Genomic DNA, 23064 nt, shown 5'->3' with positions numbered 1-23064 from the left:
TGTTTTGATGGTTAAAATTCGTTTTAATTTTCGGATTGAAAATCCTACTTAAAAATATCCTAAAACAGATACTTTGTCCTAAAAAAGATCATTTGAAGTACATAGAATAAAATAACACTGTGAAATTTATACTTATAAAGGTTCGTTTCTGACTTACAGATTTTTCTGTAATTAAAATACTGCATATGGTTCAGACGTTTTAGTCTCTGAACAAGACATTTACCAGCGCAACTTTATTATGAATGATAAAAAATCGTATTTGAGAAAGTCGTTCAAAACCTCAACAGGACGCGACAAGTAGAATTATAGTTGATAAATTGAAATAAAAAGAGATTCAAGATATGTTTCAGGGAGGACACTCGAACAGTTGTTGTTGTTGTTGTTGTTGTTGTTGTTGACTTTTTAAAGAAATGATTACTATAAATCATCCCTTGAACCAATCGATTGGAAATAATTCATTAATATAATCAATATTCCTTTATTATAGAGGGTTTGAAACAGCAGAAAGTTCAGGAAATAATAACCTAAAAAAAAGCTCGGCGAAGTGTTCACGCCTCGAGTGTCTTCACTCAGTAAGAGAATTTTGTATTCTACGAAAACGGAACGAAAATTGGAAAATGGGCTAAACATCTTTGTAGCTAGTAGACTGCTACTTTACATCATTATCCAAAACGTTTACTGATAATTGCCAAGTTAAAAGTAATATTTTTTAGGCTGCCCTCTAGTCATACATATTAAAAAAGCGTTTTAAAAAAATGAACTTAGTAGATTAGTTCAATTAATATTGCTTGGCCCACGGGTATTTGTTACGCTACACTCTGATAGTTGATACATATTTAGTATAAATACACAGGTGATTATTGAAAATCTCGCGCGCTGATTGGTCGAGAAACTCAGATTATCACACGATAATCAAAAATGGCCGCCAGCCGCTTTGTTGCTGTTCCTAATTTTAAATGTGTCTTTTATCTTCTTTTCTTTTCTTTTTTTGAAAGAATCACCCGTGTATTCATACTAAAACAATTATTCACCTCAGGCTCAGTGAATATCGGGAATAATAATCTCAACTTCGTTTCGATATTCACTTCGCCTTCGGCGAATAATTGTTAAATAAAAGCATTTTCAATATTGCTGAAGGAAAAAAAAACATGGCGTAGCTTGTCTGTGGTAGAGTGAATCATTATTCCTTCACACTGGCATTTGTCAAGTTTGAAATTGAACATTATTTACGCTGCACTCCAGTTTGTACACGTTTAAAAGCATTTTCAATATTGCTTTTGGTTGAAGTTGAAATGTTTTAGCTGACGTTTGATTTATAATTTTAAAAATCACCAATGAGTAGATTATTGCCATTTGTCAAATATCTAATTATCTGTCAGACTCTTTACAGGTTGTCCGGTTCAGCATAACCTGAACTGCACTTTTTTAATATGATTTTGATTGACCATGACTGATAGAATAGTATTGTTGTTTTAATAATTGAGTGAGGGGGGAAAACCTTCAACGGTGCGGGCAGTACTCTTAAGGCCGGTTTAGACGGTACGGTTTTCGCCTACAACTATCGCTATCCTACAACTCGAGTCGTAGCGTGAAAATCAATCTACAACTCGCCTACGACAGACGCGAGCGTGTTGTATACGATAGTTGTAGGCGAAAATCGTACCGTCTAATCCGGCCTTTAGAGAACGGACACCCCTGATGAAACACTGAAATGGCTTGTCGTTGTTTGTTCGCATGCTTCTCATCCAATCGCAATGTGCAATTTAGTTGGAAAAAATGGAGTATTTTTTGACAACGTAATATGATCGCAAAAAGGATGGTACTGTGAACCAGGTGGCTTGAATCCAGAATTAACCAATTAAATCTAAAGAAAAAGCACTTTATCTAATGACAGCACAGCACGGGGAATCGGAAATCATTTGAGAGTCGGCACGAACTGTAGGTTTGCCTTGAAATGGCCCTGAAATGGCCTTGAAATGGCCTTGAGTGACTGACTTACTTTGCCACTCTCTAAACTATTCTTACTGAATTCCTCTCATTTTTTTATTTTTTCAAAACATGAAGCCTATTTTCCGTATATACTTTTTTGTGATTTTATGTTTTCTCCCCTTCTTCTTCTTGCCGTTTTTAAGGTAGGATATATCATCTCAAAAACCCCAAAACGTTACGGTAAAAAAACAACACTTTATTTACATGTAATGCCAATAAAGACAGAATGGAAACTTAAAGCAATGAGGGGGGAAAAGCCACGAGCAGGTATATTGAGAGAAATATTGAGAGGGTAGTATAACTAAAAAACTGCCTATGAAAACAAAGCTTTAAGAGAGAATTCTTTTCGTATTCAAGCAGTGAGCGCCAAAAACTATTTTCTTGAAGAAATTAAAGGCTGTCGTACAAGGCTGAAATCTTGTCATTCAGACATGAAGTTGTTTGGAAGTGGAGATGACCGATGAAAGTGGAATAAAAGTGTTAACAAAAAGCAAAACTTTTATTCGAAAATGAGGTTTAGGCCTTCATTTGAGCAAGCTTATTTCCCATATGTTTTCTATAAAAAAACCCTGACAAAGCAACATTTTAACACAAATGCAACAAAACGTCTTTGTACAATTGAAAATACCTCTTCAAACAGCTATCATAGTACATCAGTCTCTAACTGTTTAAAAAAGGTTTTGAGTGTTAACCCAAAACGAAAATTGGGATCAAAACTCATACAAAAGTCTAGTTTTTGGAGCTTTTTGCCATTATTGCTCATTATTGAAAAAAATGTCCTCTTAACTTATTTTTTGACCAGCAGGATGTTATCTTTGAGTTAAGCGAGTGTTCAATGATTTCGAGAGCTATAATTTAGCTATTATAATGTATAGTTATAATATCTTTATGATGTGTTTAGTGCTTTTGTTCAGTCCTCAGTGGTTTTCTTGTTTTCCTGGTTTTCTTGTATTAGGTATCAACGTGTTTTGTGTTTTACGTATCATCCCCAGATTTTTTCAATTCAGGCAAAAACCAAAAACGGTAAAAACAGTTTCATCAAAGTAAATAAAAGCAAATAATCCGGGTAAGACAAATAGAAGCTAAAACATGGTTTCCACATGTTTTTATCTGATTGTTTTTTAGTTTTTACGACAGTGCACAGAATGATTGAAAATTTTTTCTCAAAAAACGTAAAAACGTCACTGCGGTAAAATACTTAATCGTGAAAGCAAATAAAGGCAAACAACGCCGGCGAAAAAACAAACATACAAACGTGTAGGAAGGAAAAAGCAACAACAAGAAAAAAGCAGTTAGGTTTAAAATACAAGAAATTAAACATCTATATCATGGAAACCCGGTTTAACGTCAAGTGTGGGGATAGAACGGTCTTATATCTTCCATAACATATAAAACATGTGTGCGCACATTTTTGTTAACTTTCTGGCCGTGGAAATCTTTTGCCAGTTTCAAATGACCAGAAATAATTGATGAACCTTTACTGTTAAAGGCAGCTAGAACAGACCGGAAAGATTGTTCAATGAAGCCAAGCATAACAAGTATGATTAGTTTGGGCAAATGTGAGCAGTTTAATCAAAAATATTTGAAATCGTTTTTCATTAGCTACTATGTTCTGAGTTATAACTTCTTTTTCTTTCAAGATTTATCACTATTTTCTACAGACAACTTAAATAGATCAGAGCTGTTTATGGCAGCACAAGCAAGGCCGTCTAAAATAGTGAGATAATTTTTTGCTTCATGTGTTTATTTTAACTAATTTGAATCCTTGTTTGCTAAGCTGTTTTTATTTTTAAGAGAATTATATCAAAATATAATCGTCTTTTTAACTGAAATCTGTTATTTTGATATTGTTCATGTCCGCTATAAAACAAGAAAAATCGTTTTCCACGATGAATATCGTCTCTTTTTGTATTTTTCGTTGTGGGGATTAGCAAAAACATCCTGTTAGGAGATAAAAACATGGGTTATTTTGATTCAGATAAGTTAAAATGTGGCAAACAAAATGGTATTGAAAGATACCAAATATTTCATACATCCTATACTTTGTATAAATTATGCTTAGTTTTAAACTGATGCGTTTTTTAACCATTGCCGAAGTTAAATAATTCAAACTGACTTCCGAGTAAATAGTCATTTTGGATTACTGTAGTCCAAATATCTTTGTCGCACCTCCAGCTTGAAGTCTTGGTTTTAAAGAATTAATATACAGGAAGATGCGCCGTAGTAAATGTGTTCAGAGTTAAGTTCAAGAGCGTAATAGACCAACAATATGGTTGTGCTTTAATTGACATGAAATGTTCAAAGCTAAAAAGATAAACTTGAAACGACGACACTTCATAAATTGATTTTATTCTAGACAGTGATGTAGTATTTGAACGAGTATTTGAAAGCTTAGCTTCCGAATCAATTGTTTTAAACGATAATTTGAAAAGAACTGCGCCTACTCAAGCGCTTGTGTTCATGGACTGTTTATTGAAATAGCTAGAATTTTATCCAGTGGCCACTTCGGTGATGTGATTGATAGACACAGTCCGATCGAGGAAACCAATAATATTTAGAAAATAAGCCTGAATACTAAGAAAAAAACGAACCTTACGAAGAAAAATTTCCCATTTCTGTTACTGAAATGGTGATTGTGTTAATAAAAGGCTCTTCCCGTCATCACTAGCCTCAAGGCATCATTATCTTTTGATATATTGCGCTTTAATATCCTGCTGTGCGGGTTGTATTCAGGCAGCAGTTGGCAGACAAAGATACTTAGTTTCTGTATGATCAGCCTGTCACTTTCTCATGGAAAGCGGAAATACAGAGGAAAAAAAATATGATAGAGCAGGTTTGGATCAGTATAGTTTTTCGCTTAAGCTAGTCAATGCGGTGCTTTGCTTTGCTTTGCTTTGCTTTGCTATGCTATGCTATCCTATCCTATCTTATCCTATCCTATCCTATCTTATCCTATCCTATCCTATCCTATCCCATCCCATCCCATCCCATCCCATCCTATCCCATCCTATCCCATCCTATCCCATCCTATCCCATCCTATTCTATCCTATCCCATCCTATCCCATCCTATCCTATCCCATCCCATCCTATCCCATCCCTCCTATACTTAATCTTCCTGGCTCTTCCAACCATGGTTTCTTTTTATCGTCTCTTAAAGGTTTGAAGTCTTAGTCATATTCTAATCCACTTTCTTGGTCAATTCAAACGTGTTTATTGATGTTTTCAAAGCCTCTCTAACACAACTATTTTCAGTGCCAAACTAACATCGTGCCCCATCTTTTCAACATATATAACCTACGAACATTAGTACTGATATTTGATTCGTTTCGATTCAAAATATCCATCAGCCAATCTAATTGAATCAAATTAGTTGCAAGCTTTAATTCGTGGTCAGAACAATTTAGAACAGCCAATACTAAGTTCATTAACCATAAGTTTTTCCTGGATTCGCCAAGATTACAATATTATCACATCAATACGTCACTCCTATCTTAATTCTTAGTAAAGCACTATAATGAAGATGATAATTTACTTAAAGCATGTAGTCCCTTTCTGCATATATCATACAAACAACGATAACAGCCCTCAAAGTATACTGTATTGGTTTTCGATCGTTTTTAAAAAGTAAATCTTCATAGTTTTAGATCAAGAAAAACGTACTCTCTCATCCACTAAGCTGATCAGCCAGTTTACTATTGCTTAGCTACCCAATTTTAATATCTATTTCCCTTCCATTTAATGATCATTCAAGTTCTTCTCAGCTGCTATTTTCGTCCTAGCGTAATTTGGCAATGAGGGTTTTAGCCCGGCGCATAAACATAATCTACGCACGTATTCGACCTGCCCACGTTCGGGTCTGGAAACGTTAACAAAAGCATTCAGTATTCTTTTTTCAGTACAATTACGACCTAGTGAATGATTCCCGTCGAGTTGATTCATCCACGAACAAGGCATGTTCTGCAAGGTACTCAATGTGGTCTTTGGTCTGTGATTTCAATGCATATATATATATATATCTATTTGTTAAAGTGGATTGCATTCGTCTCAAACGCCCGTAACCGCATTCGCGGATTCTCTGAAACATTTTTCTGGGATTAAGAGAAAAAGGCGCCAGAGATATTTTCAAAGGAATTCATGTTAGTTTTATCTGGAACATTTTCATCGATAATGCAGCTGGAATCCTTAAATCACACGCCTAATTTCAGCATTTCTGCCGCTAATTCGGTTTTAATGTGCCCCGTTCCTACACCTGATTCAACAGCTTCTAACATCGCCAAGACTATTGCTTATGGCTTGATTTTCTTGCTATCGATTGTGGGCAACTCCTTTATTTTATTGATAATCTACAAAGAAAAAGATCTACGGTCGACTACCAACTTTCTCATCGCTAACATGAGCGTGTCAGATTTACTAGCATCTGTGTTCTTCATGCCTATAGCTATATTGGAGATTCATAACGGACACCGGTCGTGGCCTATAGTCGGTCTGACTGGCTCTATTTTATGTAAGCTGGTTTATTTTATCCATGATGTTTCTGTGGCTGTAAGCGTCGAGAGCTTGACTTTCATTTCAATCGATCGATTCTGTGGGATCGTTCAACCACATCGTCGGAAGCCATTTGTTGGTCGTGTTAAGAAAGTGGTATTATTTATTTGGTTGAACGCTTTGGTTCTACACTCGCCATTCCTTTATGCGTTTCAGCTTACAAACTACAAGGAGAAGTCTTACTGTTTAATGATCTGGCCTACTTCAATCGACTCTTCACTAGTAAACAAAGCGTTTTTCCTCACTCTAATAGTGATATTGTTCGTGTTACCGCTAGGTATTATCGTTGTGGTGCAGTCTTTGATCATTAGAAAGTTTCATCGACAGAAAATGCCTAGAGGATTGTCATGTGAGGCTCGTCTGCGACGGCACAGGCGAAACCGTAAAGTCGTCGCTATGGTGTTAGCAGTAATAGTAGTATTTTTTTCGTGTTGGAGTCCAATCATCGTTTATTCGTTCATTGTGCTTTTTAAAAGAGGTACTTGCTCTGTCTCAGTGCTTTTTCGATTTATTGCTTCGTTTATTGTCGAGTCAAACAAGGCGTGGAATTTTTTCATTTATTTGATATTCAACAACACATATAGACGAGCTCTCGCAAACCTGTTTAGATGTGGGAAAAAGAATGTTTACAATGGTGAGATTTCCTCTCATGCGCGACAAATCGAGATAGAAGCACCACAAGCCCTAAATACTCAAGAAGGCGACTGTCTTTACTACTGACAAAATCAAAACTAGATATATTAAGTATCAACTCAAAACGAAAAAAAGCAAAAACAAAAAATAAAAAACAATTGTAAAATCGTTAGGCGAAAAGTAATCTTTGAAAATCTTAAGTTGTTTGTTTTTGGGAACGCTTGTTTCAAAGGTTAATTCAGTCAAAATTGAATAACACTTTAAAACGTGCCACTCATTGATCGCCAAAGATGCCTTGGATACTCAAGGTTGCCGACGGACGCGGTTCCTTGTAGCAATATAAAGAGAACAATCCTCCCAAAACACACAATACATTACAAATTAAGCCACCGAGGGATGAAGTAATTGTCAAACAAATCTCGATATGACAAACTAAAGGTAAGGCTAAAGTTCATTAAGAATGTTTTTCAAAATGTCTTTAAAAAGTCCATCTATTTTCTAGCAAGTGAAAATACACTTTGTAAGAAATGTCAACACAATCTTTGCTTTCTGTCCAAAACCCATAAGTGAACGCCTGGGGAAAATGATGACAATTGCCTTTTTACATATATTATAGAGATTCGGTGACAGTTTCAGAGTGAGTTCAAATAAAATTCTACATAAGTTGACATGTGACAGAAGAGCACGAAATGCACTGTTTGCAAATATAGAAACCTATAACAGACCACTTCAACTACTTAAACAAAGAAAAATGGCCTTTTCTTTGTTCTCTGTTCTCAGTTTAGCTTCAGATTTTATTAATATTTAGATAAGTAAAAAAGTCCATTCGTTAAGGTTTGCTTTCGTTTACTCAACCATGCTCTTCAAAATGGCGGCCCGTATCCACGAAATGCATGGTCATTTGCTATATTATCTCTTGTGAAAGTAAGAAATTTTCGCTTAAAATTTTTTTAAAGGTTATTCGTGTCATTGGGAATTCTAATTATCTTAGATTGATTTCCGTACTAATAGAAAAATAGGCCTCAACTAATAATTGAAGATTTGATTGGGAGCCGACTAGAGACTGATTTAGTGATTATTTAGTGTGTGGGTAATCTAAGCAGTCTCTCTTAAGAAATTAAGGCTGGAGGCTAGATTCTGCCACAAACTTGATCTACTTAAATTATTCCATATTAAGGATAGCAATTAAAAGGCCATCAAATTGTTAATAATGTGGGTGACAGAAGTTCATGTATGATAGGGTTGTTATATTGGGTTCATAGTATTAATTTTTTCAATGAGTCTATCGAGAACAAATTCATCAGTGAATTAATTTTTTTCATTTTGAAATTAATCTTGCCGAAACAATGGCTCAGTTACTGACGCAAGGTGCTAAAATTATCAGTGCGGTGCATCTGGGTGGGTTGAACAGGGGAGTATTCTGTTGCGCATGCGCATTACATCTTAGGCACTTGCTTTGTTTTGGTGATCAATGGCGGAGAAAGATTACCGAGTGTGTCAAATCGTGCGCCAGTTGTGCACCGCAAAAGGATTTTCTACGCTCAACAATCCAAGAAATAGCTAAATGGGCTTTTGATGTGTAATTGTGGCTGGAATCAGCGAGTGAAAGAACACAGTTGAGTTCTAAATTGCTAAACAAATATATAAAGCTGCTATCCATTTACGGGACTGACACCAGCACGTTGTGGCTTGCTTGGGTTTTTCGAGGTGGATATCTGATATATAACGAAGACTACTGCACCAAAACCCTGTCTTATGGTAAGTTTTAGTTCTCTAGTTTGTTATTAACATATAAGAATGTAAATCGGTGGTTCTCTTTCAGAGAAATCTAGCTCGAAAATTTTACGATATTATGTGTGAAACCTTATTTTAGACTTAGTTGACGGTGAATTTCCCGTAATCGTAGAAAGAGTATCACAGTTCGGAAATTAGAACTAGTTTTATCGTCCTTTCCTTCTTTGTTTTTTGTGGGTTTTATTAGCCTCAAAATCGGAGAAAATATTCCGATGCTTTCTTGAAAGTATGACCTCACTTTTGCTAGGCATAGTATCTGGTAAAATTCTTATTGAATTTAACACTCGACAAGCGTTGTTGAAAATTCAATACGCGTATCGAACTCATTTCTAAGTATTTGTTTTTATTTCAAAGTAATCGGTGGCATATTTTCGGGAATATTGCCTGCTAAATTAAGCCTAGAATTTCATAGCTAATGAATATTTATTAATATGTTATTGTGAAAAGTCTAGGAAGAGTATCACACAAGTATTTCTATCATGCTGAACCTCACTAATGCTATTATCATCCTGTCATATTGAATTAGCTGGCAAAATCGGACAAGACATTATAAAACTTGTTGTATTTAGCAGTTTTTTTTGTCACATTGTTACATGTGATGTATTAGAAGTGATAATTAATATAATATTAACTTAGTTAAGTTAATTTAACTATTTTAAACATCATATGAGCAGACAAAATTAGCTATTCACAGCTACAGTAAAAGCCGGCATATAAGAACCTAAAAATTAAGAACATGTTAGGCTAAGATTAGCCATTTTAAGGACCATTTTATTAGAACCTTGCAGTAAATGTATGTATATAAAAAATTGTAAATGTTGAGGCTAACCGTAAAAAAGTAGGTTCTTATACAGGTTTTTACTGTACTACACTAATATTGGCCCCTGATATGCTGCTTCCCCAGTCACGCAAACACATATATTCAAGGAAGAGAACAAAGCTGTCTATTTGTTCATAGCTTGCTACGGCCAACAATCCTCCTTGGTTACCATGAGAATGGCTTTCAAACAATGAAACTTTCTGTTCCCTTCTGCTAAAACATAACAGCATTGACTTATCTGGTGGTGCAATAATAATAGCAGATTTATTGCCAGATGAGATTGTCATGAGTACCAGTTTGTCTTTGAGACAGGCTGGAGAGAAAACTGCACTATCTTCTATCATTGTCAGTCCAAACTTATCATATCTTGTTGCTAGGGCCTCCTGGACATTTAAGTTTGGTTGGTTTACTGGTAGATTCAAATTGTTGTAAAGAATGTTTCCTTCTCTCATTGAGTTGGCAAATGCAGCCACAGTTGATAAAATATTGTGAGGAGAAGGGACAGGAACTGTGCCAGACAGAAACTTCATAGCCCCAATGACAGCGATGATAGTACAAGCATTACTGCCCATTGGAATTCCAAAGATCAGGGACTGACATAGTTGTTGTGGCAGAATCCATTCAATTACATGACCATAGTGTACATATGGATGTAGGATTAGTTGCTGTTGTGGCTGGAACAAATATGATAGTTGAGTTGGCGGTGATAGTTGAGTTGGCGGTGATAGTTGAGTTGGCGGTGATAGTTGGGCTGACTGTGATAGTTGGGCTGACTGTGATGGCTGGGTTGACTGTGATGGCTGGGTTGACTGTGATAACTGTGATGGCTGGATTGACTGCGATGGTAGAGATGACTGTGATGGCTGTCTTGAACATACTCCTCCATTGCATCGTGGACATTTGACAGGTCCTTGTTTAGGGCGAGTGTGTCCTTTTCGTGGGTGTCCACATTGAGAACACTTTGGAATACGTCTGTTGTTAGAGGCTTGCTGCTGCTGTGGTATTGGGTCAGAAGTACTTATTGTTGCAGGAGGTGTGTCTGGTGGACATGGAATAGAGGGTAGTGCAGATATTGATGCATTGGCTAGCTTAATATCATTTTCAATAGAATCAATGTCTCCAGGAGCTGTTGAGTCAAGGTTATCATTTGAATCAGATTCACTATTTTTTGAATTGTCACTAGACTTTGTAGTTTCAGTTTCTTTGGGTTCATTGGGGTTCAATATGGCATCTTTAGCAGTTTCAGCTAGTGATCTTGCTTTGTCTGCCAGAAATTCCTGACAGAGGACACAGTAGTAGGTATCACTTAGACAGTCCTCATGGTAAGAATGAGAACAGCCCTCAAATAATACCCAACTTTCTCTGTTTCTTGCTGTACAACTTGGCAGGTCACAACGTCGATCTGGTACTGGTTGGTGTAAACCACAATAGCCCAATGGCAGTGTCCTACATTTGACTTGATCTTTTCCAAATACTTTGGGCAATACAGCACTCTTCTTTTTTCCCTCAAAAATAATTCTTCCCTCCCCAATGTTTCTTGATATATCCACAAATAATTTTGATAGTATGCCAGCACATTTTGCTTTAAGAATTCTGAGGTGGTTGGTTGTGAAGTTATGATGTTTAGGTGGAGTGAAATGTTCCTTGAAGTGTTTTTGTGTGTGTTTAGCTTGAAATGTGGATTTTGCCTTTTTGCGTAGCTGTTCAGTTGTGTCATGGGCATTTGTTTTTGAGCGAATGATACTATGGGCGTTCTCCACAGGATACTCGTCAGATATGATAAGATGTGAGCGGAATTGATGAAAGAGATTAGGATGATGGATGCCCCAATATGTACATGTAGCCAGCCAAACCAATGGAGCCTTGTTGTAGTGGTGTCTCTCTAGGCAAACAAACATTGTCCAAATACGAATTACAGCATTAAAGTATTCCAGGAAGTTGTTTAGTTTGAAAGTAACACTGTAGATAGTAAGGATCAAAGGCAGGTAGTTATCAAGTAGGTTTAGGAGTGTTCTGTATTGTAAATCTTTGCAGGTGGAGAATTTGTCTTTGACAGTGTCCCGTATAAGTAGCCAGCCACCATAAACAATTTCATGCAAAAGACTGATCCTCCAAGGTTTGGGTGTCTTGGCTAATTTGCTTTTTGGGAAGAGATCTTTATAGACAATTTCATAGAATGGACGGAACTCAGTAAACACTGTTTCTTGTGCATTTAAGGAAATATGTAGAGGGCCAATACATGGTATAATTGATAAAATCGTAGGCTGATCAGATGTATCTTGTTCTTTTGCAGGTCCAGAGGTGTTACAAGGAGTGGTGTATGAGTGATCCAAATGTGACGTGGGTTTGAGCAGTGGTCCAGGAGATGGTTCAGATGATGGAAAATGACTTTGATATTTTTGTAAGGTTTCATAAACGAGTTGACGGGAATAAAACTGTGCTGGCCAATCACCAGGTTGCAGAAGAAGATATCGTTTCATGTAGTCAGATAGCTTTGTGCAGCTCCAAAGTCATCTTTACTCTTAAGTTGCAGTTCTACAAAATCCACTAGGTGTACATCATCCATCTGCCGCATGGTCTGAACAGACTCATGGTCACAGTAATTGTGTGTTGTTATACAGTGTCTTTCAAACTCAGGATTAAAAAATGTGTTGGTTATCCAAGCAGGCATTACGGAGGCATAAGTTTGTGTGAGTCGATACATAGATTGAAGGCCAGATACAGTATTTATACAGGATGATATGTTCATGGCTTGTAGGTTCAGATAGGATGATGCTGGACAGGCTGGTATAGCTGGGACATTTTTGAAAACTTTAATTATAATAGTACACATAGTTTTGGGATGGATGAGTGTAGTTGTTAGTGGTCGTCGTATTGTATGTATGGCTGTATAGTCATCAACAACCAGCACAAGCTGCCACTCATGTTTAATTGCTTCATTGACAACTTGATCAATTGACTGTGTAGACCCCTCGCTCAATTGTGTCACCAATTTATCAACCTCAGAGATGCTCACTGTGTCCCCCAGAACATTTGCTGTCTCCATCCCTTCCTTATTGATATTTGATTGCTTTAAAAAAAGGGCGTGGTCTGTCTGCAGCCAGTTGCAAACTTGACTGAGACCATAACAAAGCTTGTAGATAATAGACACTGCTCTCTTCCGATTGGCGATTTCCCTTTCTTTTGACTGTCTTTCAGTTGTCATGGCATCTGTGATTGTTTTGAAAATAGATTTTGCCCCGGCTCTGTGGCACAACAACTCAAATTCCTCTGGGTCGTACACTGGTGGCCTTCCCAATTTTGTAAATTCTTTATACATAAACAACTTTAAGTCTTCTAATTCCTTTGACAGATCATACCCTGAAACCGAAATTAATATGATAAATTGATTTTTTTTATAGAATTAAGATTGCTTTTGTCACTACATGCTTATTTCTAGTCACGCGGTATTGCCAATATAGTATTATCAAGCACTTGTTTTAAGAGAGGACTATGTAGTATGTGTGTTACATATCAGTCTAGAGCTCTTGGTTTCCCACCGCCTTCACACCTGGCACACGGCGTTATCTGATGTACGTCTGTGTTGCCAAACTTACGTTTTGAGAGCTGCATCATCTGATCCTCTAACTCTTCAAACAGCCCAGGGGGGAATAACGTCCGGCCGCATGGCCCACGGAGAATCTCACCAAAGCAGGTATCTTCCACCGTCCATGGCGCAAGAGACAATACATTATCCATTGTTTGTGTGCCTGCTTCTTGCGAGAGGGTTGTTTTCTTTAGCTTAGCACGACATTTGTAACTATTGGAGGGTCTTCCAGACTTGCCAGAAGAACATTTTCCTATAAGCTGCGATTTAATAAATGTAGTCATTACTGCTATTGTACCTAATATGAATAAAACTTGATAAACAAACACTAATTTACTTACTTTGGTAATGGTTTCGTCGGGTTTGGCTGACCTGGATAGGGCTGCCAAACACACACCACAGATACGTGCGTTGTTGCAATTTGGACGCGACGAGAGCGGAATTTTGTCCAAATACGAAGCAGCTGGCCTGCTCCGTTTCATTCGATTAACAGAAATGACTTTTCCGCATATTACACATTTTATTTTCGTATTTCCACATTCTGAGTAACACCATAAAAGTGTTAGAAAGACAAACGAAACGATAGCGCGATACATGTTCGAATTCGAATTTTGCCGCCACGCTTTCGAGAGAGAGGGCTTTCCCTGAGGCGAGCCAGCAATAATAAATTCACGGTCAGCGTCGACGCGCATGGTCGCGCAGAATATTCCCCTGTTGGTGGGTTGACGGTTAAAGTAATCAGTCGTTAGGACATCATTTCTTAATCTCATCATAGAGATGCCGCATGTTCCACACTAAGAAATTGAACAATTGTCTCTAGGCATTCTCCTAAGAGACTATTAAAATTTTCAGGTATTGAAAGAACGAACTACATATTTCTGGACTTAAAATTCGCTTATACACGGACGTACTCCTGCGACGACATCTTGAATTTTTAGGCGCGTGAATGTCAATGACCGGGTTTCCTTACCATTTCTCTCATTAACACATCGTGGTACCCGGCTAAGCTACATGTTAGTACCAGTTATTAGTTTTCTTACAGTGGATAATGCTATGTGTGAAAAGAAAGAATTATCAACGTAGATTCAATGTCAAGTCAGTACACACAGACAGACAGACGTTCACTCCGACCATAGCAATCTATATATTTATTTTAACATTTCTTTTCGGATTTTAAAGTGCTACTTATTATCAATTTTTATCAACCCCTGAAAAAGCCATTGAAAGAGTTGATCAAAGTCAAGACATAATATGGCTAATTCACAGTTCAATAAAAAAGCAGTTCAATAAAAAAGCTCTGGGCTGATCAAAGTCAGGTCACGTGTAAACGGCAAATATGAAATTGGAATTTGGCGTTTTAGGTTTTGCAGAGAATACTGAAACATTATAGTTGTCCTTCCCCATATTCCACACTGTAACGAAAGTCTGTCTCTTATACAAATAGAAAGGATACAAAAATACATGAGTCAAACGGTTCTCTTATTCAAGTCATGGCGCTGAGAAAATTTGCCTCGTTTTCATGTCATCAGTACCAGACCCAGCGCGTCTATTAGAGATACGAATATAATCATCATGTCCGTGAGTGACCGTGTTTCTTGTATCGATAGTGAGTGATTGAGGCAATAAGTTACACTTGATTGGATAGTATTTCGTTTCCGTTTGTGAAAGAACCCGCGAACGTGTTATATAACAACAATACAGCGTAATTAATTTAGAAGTTAGTATTCCTAAAAACACGAAAAGAAAGAAAGGAACTATAAAGAAAAATCTTTTGATGCATTTTGTTTCGTTTTCCGCTAAACACAATAAAACAAAATAAAACAAAACAAGAAGAAAAAGCGTAAATGAAATATGATTAACATTTTAAAATCACCAAAAGAAAATCCTCAAGGGGACAACTCTTCAAGCTTCAAGTATTGGACCCCGCTGGGCTTTGAAATTTCAAGTATTACAAAGAGGGGGAAAGCACAAGAAACCTAAAGCCGGAAAAGATTTATTTATTTCTTATTGAAGTTGTTCCTAGAATTCATTTTTACCTGAATAGATCAGAAAAAGTTGTTGAAAGCGCTCACGATTCCCGAACTCGGTGTCGTATGTGAGTAGAGTCTCTAGTTGCTCTCCTGCTGCGTTTCGACGGTGTTTTCTCCACTTTTTCACCCTCACCCGCCACAAAAATCTAAAAAAAAAATCTAAAAATCTACTAACTTTAGCTGTTGTATCACGGCGTGGGACAATCACGACAGAGCTAGGCTCCAACTAGGTGAAAGCCCAGAGATCGAATTAGGATTTAGTAGTTGATTTTTGAGGAGGGAGGAAAACTCGGAGAACCCGGAGAAAAACTCTCGAAGCACAGGAGAGAACTAACAAGCAACTCTACTCACATACGACATCGAGATCGGCAGGATTCGAACTAAAATCATATAGTAAATCCCAATTCGATAATTGAAAGAGGGCCAAAGGTTTGTCAACCACTGGCTATTAAGTGATACCCTCGTGAAACAAAGACGATATAAGTACATGGGGTTTTTCTAGTTTACAGGAACTATTAACAATAATGAAGTTCATGGCGTAAGTACGGTTTTTACCATGCATGCCACTCGTGGATCTCTTAAAATGAAACGTGCGTAACTGAAAGACCCTTAAAACTTATATTGTTCAACTATGAATAGCTTCTTAAGAATTCAAAAGTCACGTACGAACGGCAAGAACCAAATAGGCCGTGCTCTCATCGCTGCCGGTGTAGTTCATGTCTGCGGTCGCGCGTCAGTCAAATCTCGGGTGTGTTGTTTTCTCCCTTGCCATGAGAGTTTTTCTCAAGGCTCTCCGGTTTTTGTCCCTCCGTAAAAATCAACATGTGATTTGAGTGTCGTGTGTTTTATATAGTGAATGTAATGAATGTAGTGGTAGGTAGTGCGTGTGGAGCGAACCTCAAAGGGGAGCGCATCCCTTATGGGGAGTGACAGTCGTAAAATATTATTTATAAATTCTTGTTTAGTGCTATGTGAATTTGTGGTTAAAAAAACCGGTCTTCAGAAGATACACTTACGTAGCCAATAGCACTTTAACGTTAAATTTATCAGGGGAAAATCGAGTCAATCAAGGCGAATCAAGGGTGGCGTAGCTGTAGTAACCGGCTTGCCTCTCACTTCTGGGGTCTCGGGTTCACTACACTCACATGACTGTGTGTAAAGCCGATTCGAGGGGTTTTCTACGGGTCCTCTTGTTTTTCTCTTTCCGAAAAACCTAACAATTTCATCTCAGTTTATATAGTCATCAAGGGCGGATCCAGGGTTTTTTTGAAGGGGGGTCTCAGGGGTAAATTTTGTGGGCAAAGGAATCCCAGTCGCATTTTTACCACAAGAAGCCCATTTGACCTCAGGAATGACAGGGGGGTCGCGACCCCCCCGACCCTCCCCCTGGATACGCCCTTGGTCCTTGATATATTGTTCCATTGCATAAAAAGGACGATCCAACGAAAGCTGAAAATTACCGTGGAATAACACTCCTTTCTGCAATTGGCAAAGTTTTTACGGCAATACTTAACAAACGGCTCTATGATTACCTAACTACGAATAATATAATTAAACAGGAACAGGGTGGGTTTAGAAAAAAGCACGGAACAACAGATAGTATTTTTATTCTGAAATCTGTAATCAATAAATATGTTAAAAGTAAGCCACGGAAGAAAAATAATTTCCTTTTTTCCTGCTTTGTAGATTTTCAAAAAGCGTTTGACTGCATCCCAAGGAAAAAATTAATGGCAAAACTTGAAAATGTTGGTATAAATGGAAATTTTCTAAGAGTGATACAATCGATGTACTCCACTGATCAATCAGCAATCAAAGTAAATGGACACATTTCTCCGACATTTTCCTGTTATATGGGTGTTAAACAAGGCTGTATGCTGAGCCCTACGTTATTTAATTTATATCTTCACGATCTGCCTGACTCATTAAATTCGTGTAACAACAATGATGTAATGCTGAATGGCAAACCGATTAGTACTCTTTTATATGCAGATGACCTGGTTCTGTTCTCTAAATCTGCTAAAGGGCTTCAGAAATATCTCGACAAGCTAGAGGCATTTTGTGAACAATCAGGCTTAACAGTTAATATAACAAAGACAAAAGTGATGGTTTTCAATAATACAGGGAAGACAATGAATAACTTCCAATTCTATTTGAACAAATCTAAACTAGAAAACGTTAAATCATATAAATATTTAGGATTAAATTTTACAACCTTTGGAAACTTTACGTTTGCAAAACAAGAATTAAAAAAAGCTGCATTAAAGGCACTATTTCAGATGAAAAAACAAATGGGTGAATTTTTCACATCCAATATCAAATTAACTATAAAACTGTTTGACTCGCTTGTTACACCAATACTTCTATACGCAAGTGAGATATGGGGTATCGAAACATTAAGCACCAAAGACCAAGAGCCCATGGAACTTGTTCATTTGAAATTTTGCAAAATGCTCCTCAAGGTGACAAAGAATGCTAGTAACCTTGCATGCAGAGCTGAGTTAGGAAGGTTTCCGTTAAAATGCAAAGCATGCAGTAAAAGCTTTAAATTCTGGCATAAAATTATAAAGTCGGAACTACACCCAAAAAAACTTTCAGCCGAAGTCTACCAAGATATTAAAAATGAAACTAAAAAAGCCTTTTGGAGCATAAAAATTAAAACTACTTTAGAACAACTCGGATTGGGGATAATTTGGATGAAACAAAATGAACTTTCTCCAAGATGGTATGAATATGGAAAAATAATAACTCAAAGAATATATGACATTGAGAGGCAAATTTTATGGAGTAATCTCCACAATGATGAAAGGAAAGACGACAGACATAAAAATAAACTCAGAGTCTTTCGTCAGTTCAAAACGGATTATAACTTTGAAGAATATTTAAGTCAAGTCACCAATATTAAGCACAGAGTGGCGCTTACAAAATTAAGAATTAGTAACCATAAGCTTGAAGTAGAAACGGGGAGGTATAAGAGGCCTTATCTCATTTACGATGAAAGGATTTGCCCAGTGTGTAAGTCGGGAGTAGAAAACGAAAAACACTTTCTAGTTTGGTGTCCACTATATGACTCTCATAGAAACGACTTAAGAGAGTTCATAGAAAAAAACACCAGCATTAATTTCAACAATATGAGCGCTGACAGTCGTTTTATGTTCTTAATCAATTCAAAATCAGCACTCGTGTACTATTAGTATAAGGTGCCAAATAAAATTGTATTGTATTGTATTGTATTGTATTGCCCGGACTTAGATCAACCCAGAGGTTGTTTCAAGGCCTCGATAATATTTAAAAATTTGAAGGCTTCAATTGCAGAAGGTAGAAAATATTAATATGTGATCACCAGGTTTTGATTGCCAAAAAATATCAGTATAGCTTGTGTATACTAATTTGTAACTGGAGGAAAACTTGCCAACGGTCTTTGACTTTATTAGCGGCTTAACTTCACCGAAATTAAACTTTCAAAGATCAAAGACCCAGAATGCGGGGATCAAAAAGAACGAAAATATTTTCATAGAGGTATGTCAGTAGCTAATAAAAAGTGTTTGAATTACAATGACACGACGATGGAACTTCTCTGGAGAGAAGACAGTAGAGCCGGATATGATTTGTAGGACGAGAATTTTCACAAAACCGCTTCTTTGTGAAGCTAGTCTGTAGCTTTCAAAGGCCAGTCAGTCTAGCCTAACACTATCATATTGTCATAGCTGTAATAAATCAACATCAATTGTTTTACGCTTTTCGTTTATGCTATAAATGAAATTAAAATTGAACGCACACTGCTGCTGGAGATATTAGACTTGTTTTTCGCTACGAGTACCACTTATACTTATAGATATTAAACTTGTTTTGTCGTGCTTCCAGCTCTTAATTACTTTGCGTCTGTGGAAGGAAAAACCCAATATATTGAATTTGTTTACTGTATTTTTTCAGATATAATATGAAAAAGAGGCCTTTTTCCAGCAGCTTTTTTGCCAATAGTTTAAATCGTTTAAGATTTTCATGAATGAAATGAGAAATTTTCCGATGTGCGGTCGTTCGCCAACTAGAATCTCCCCCGCACGGCTTACATTTAAGAATAATCCAGTCGGTACAACATCCATTCTAAATTAAAGGATTATAGTCTCGAGGACAACATATTGCACACATCGCAATATAATCTGTACGGTTTGATTGCTTAAATAAAGGGACTGGATTATTCTACATAGTTACAGGGTTTTAACACGAATCAAAATATGGTCTTGGAACAGTAGGCTGAGCGAAGACACGATTATAACCCAATTTCATTGGTAGATACGAGAACGCTTCCAACAGGCCCTTTGCAGCTAGTGGTCACGTGCTTGGATACCGCTTAGCAACGCAAAACTGGACAGCAAGCCTTCCAGTAAACAAAAGCTCGTAAGAGGTCAAACACGCGTGGTTTTATACAATAGTTTCACCGTTCAAAACGCTAATCCTTTTGCCCTATCTACAAAAACAGTAAGATAATCGTAAGAGCATTATTTCTTACTGCAGCGCGTGATCGACGAACATGCGCAATAAGAAATAAGGGCTCTGAGAACAAGATTGAAGACAACTTCTGTGAAGCATCTCGGTAGTATTAGTCAAATGCCATCATGGAAATTGCGTATTCGGCAAAACTCGGATCTTTTCGGAAAGTTCTGATACTTCGCTATACTCAGCGACAAAGAGTGCATGCGCTTTATATCCCAGAGAGAGATTTGTGAACAAAAGAACAAAAAAGCGAAAGAACAAAAAGCAAAACAAAACAACAACAACAACAAAAAATAGCCCGAGTAATAAAATATTATAATAAATACACACCGTACCGTATGGATAGACCAACAACAACAACAACAACAACAACAACAAAAAAAAAGACAGCTCTGACAAGTTGCTAAGCGATGCTACAAAACCTGAGCATGCAAAATACTCCGGGAAAATACTTTTCAATATCCTGGATTTGATGCTTGAACTAATTGCTTAAGGTCCATTAAACGATTTTCGATTGAATTTAAATTACATGTAACTTTATTTGACGACCTATCAGCGCCCTTCAGTGACAACAGACAAGTAGTTCTTATTAGCATCTATTGTTAAAGTGTATATGACACGAAAACATTCCATCATTTAAAATGTATAGTTTGTTAGTAATAATAAATATATCGTAACAAAATTTGTTTCAAAAGCTTATTTCTTGAGATATTTGCGAAAGTTAATCCCAATTTGTGACGTCATTTTGTTGACACGTACTCTAGATTCAGTAGTAATGTACTAAATATAAATTGTAATTCATATAAATTAACAACAAAAGACATATTTTAGTCAGCTTCATTTGATAGCTTACGTAGTACTCTTCCAATGTTGGGAAATTGAAAAGTGTACTACTTGAAATTAAGATTCTATATTCAAACATATTTCATGTATTTGCAACTAAATCTGGAGACTTGTAAACAAAATGACGTCACAACTCGTGCTAAAATTTTTTGAATTTCTAGAGAAGTACGTTTTTGGAACAAATTTAACCGTGATATTCTTATTAATGCCAATAAACTACACATTCTTAACATTAAAATTTTTTCGTGTCATATACACTTTAACGGCAACACAATGGCCACCATGCATGCTTTTTCTTTTATAAACTCTCTTGGGAATTCTTGCAACCCATCAATTGTAATGTTATTCATATGGAATCGATAAGTTATTGACCAAAATCATAGTCGAATCGTTCTCTTCCATGTCGTAGTTGCTTCCACGACACACATATTCTCACAAAAGATTCGGTTTTTGATTTATTAGCTCTTGATTATGGTACTCACTGCTCTCTCGATCCGCTATAAACTCCTCACCATACTCACCATACCCCAAGCGCTGGGTTCATATACACCGATCAAAATTTGATGTCAATTAGCCAGCTTAGCGGCTCCCCAGTCCCCCGACAGCCGCTACGCTGGCTAATAATCAATGATTTTTCAACATCCAGGCCCCGCTATGAAAATAACAGTTCTAGAAAATTTAATGCGTCAACGTAGAAGACCTTTATAATGAACGAAGTATGCAAGGAAACACATTATGGATTTTTTGAAGACGTAGAGCGAAAATATGGCTAAAGAAGATTTCGCTACATCGCCTGGTTTACAATGTAAAACACAATAGCATTAAAATGACAAAATATTGGTCAAGAAGTGCTTGAACTCTATGGGGAACAAATCAAAAAAGCAGGTTCAGAATGGCGACGTCTTGCTGCACGGAAACCATTATGATGAATAAATGTCATTTTTATTCAACACTGATACAACATCAAAATAATTCATTTTTACGTTCTAATAATATTATCCTAGAAAGCATTGCTTTACTCTCGTAATTAAGCGTATTTAAGCCTATATAAGGTTATAATGATCCCTTATTGATTCATCATTATTTTGAAGTTTACAGTGTCTTTTCTTCCGCTAAACCTACGAGAAATGAGAAGGAAAAGAGCATTCGATAAGCTGGATAAATTCAGAATGATAATTTATCAGCTGAATAATTAACGACTTGAAGTGCATAGTTCCTAGCAAGCTGGATCCCCCAGAAGAATCGAACAGATTCCCATCTAAACTTACCAATATTAAACAAGTTGAACAGCAAAGGCGTATATTTTAGATAAACAAAGGATGATAGTAGGAGTAACGGCCACCAAACCTACTATAATAGTTTGGAGTTTTGCCTTCTTTTTCGTCCTTCTCTGCATTGCGACCTTGTCTGACGATCATACAAACACTGATTCCCATAAGAGCAGCTATTGCACAGACCAAGCCTATTCCACCCAACACAGACACCAACACAGCCATTATAAATCCAATGCCAACAAGCTTTTAGCTAGAATGTCTTATTTTCTGACGATTTTTCGTTTCTGTGCCTTGCCGTGTAACGACAACTGCGACAATATGGCTTCTGATTCTCTCGGCTTGTTTACGCTTAATACGACATCTAATAATTATGGAAATGAGACTCGTTATGCATGAATACCAATTTGGATATTAAAGCCGCTACGATTGAGTAACGATTGAGGAAAACATTATAATTGAAATATAAACAATCATAGATCGACGCTTCGACATTATCAGATGTCATTATCGTAATCGAAAATTAAGTGAAAGTGATAATGACTTCTAATGATGTCGAAAACTTCGGGGGGAAAATGGTTCTAAAAATGGGTTAAAAATTGTTGTCATTGTTGTAGCCTTATTCTTTTCACTCAGTAAGAAATTCATAATTGCTTTCCGATGATTTTCCGAACTTTGATATACGTGGTTTTTTTTTTAATGCAGAAGCTTTACGCATACGCTCATTTCAGAGTTATGATAAGTAGATACCGGCTTCTTAAATTGATTTTTTAATTTTGGTTCGGTCAATATTTCGGAAAATCTTCGGAAAGCAATAAGCATCGACTGGTTCACACAGCACAATGGAGTTCACCGAAATGTGATGAAAGATGACAATAGGGATGAATATACACTGTAATCAAATAAATAAGGGCTTAGCAAAATTACCGCCCCAAACTGTCGTCATTTCAGACTCGAGATTGAAAATCTTGAAATGTTTCAATGAAAGTTTAACTTACATTATGTTGCATACATATTGCAGTAAAAGAAGAGAAACAAACCTGTTGATAGCAACATGTGGG

The 23064-nt window shown here is 36.8% G+C and overlaps 1 protein-coding gene and 1 long non-coding RNA gene across 2 annotated transcripts; one reads left to right on the top strand and one right to left on the bottom strand.

Moving 5' to 3' along the window:
* Positions 1 to 5550: 5550 nt before the first annotated feature.
* Positions 5551 to 8412, top strand: LOC116298747 (putative neuropeptide Y receptor type 6). The gene has a single exon (XM_031707289.2). It carries the CDS (start codon positions 6125 to 6127, stop codon positions 7253 to 7255), a length of 1131 nt encoding a protein of 376 aa, XP_031563149.1. The 5' UTR covers positions 5551 to 6124; the 3' UTR covers positions 7256 to 8412.
* A 13240-nt stretch (positions 8413 to 21652) lies between these two features.
* LOC116298746 (uncharacterized) lies at positions 21653 to 22362 on the bottom strand. Its single transcript, XR_004197373.2, has 2 exons — positions 22001 to 22362; positions 21653 to 21850 (listed from the first exon to the last, which is right to left on the bottom strand). It is a non-coding gene; the product is annotated as an uncharacterized LOC116298746 (long non-coding RNA).
* Between the last annotated feature and the right edge of the window lie 702 nt (positions 22363 to 23064).

The sequence above is a fragment of the Actinia tenebrosa genome, unplaced genomic scaffold (assembly GCF_029948245.1).
Source record: "Actinia tenebrosa isolate PJP-AT-01 unplaced genomic scaffold, QUT_ActTen_1.0 PGA_scaffold2__45_contigs__length_23673736, whole genome shotgun sequence".
NCBI lineage: Eukaryota > Metazoa > Cnidaria > Anthozoa > Actiniaria > Actiniidae > Actinia > Actinia tenebrosa.
Note: the sequence above shows the minus strand (reverse complement) of the source record. Positions and strands in the feature narration are given on the sequence as shown.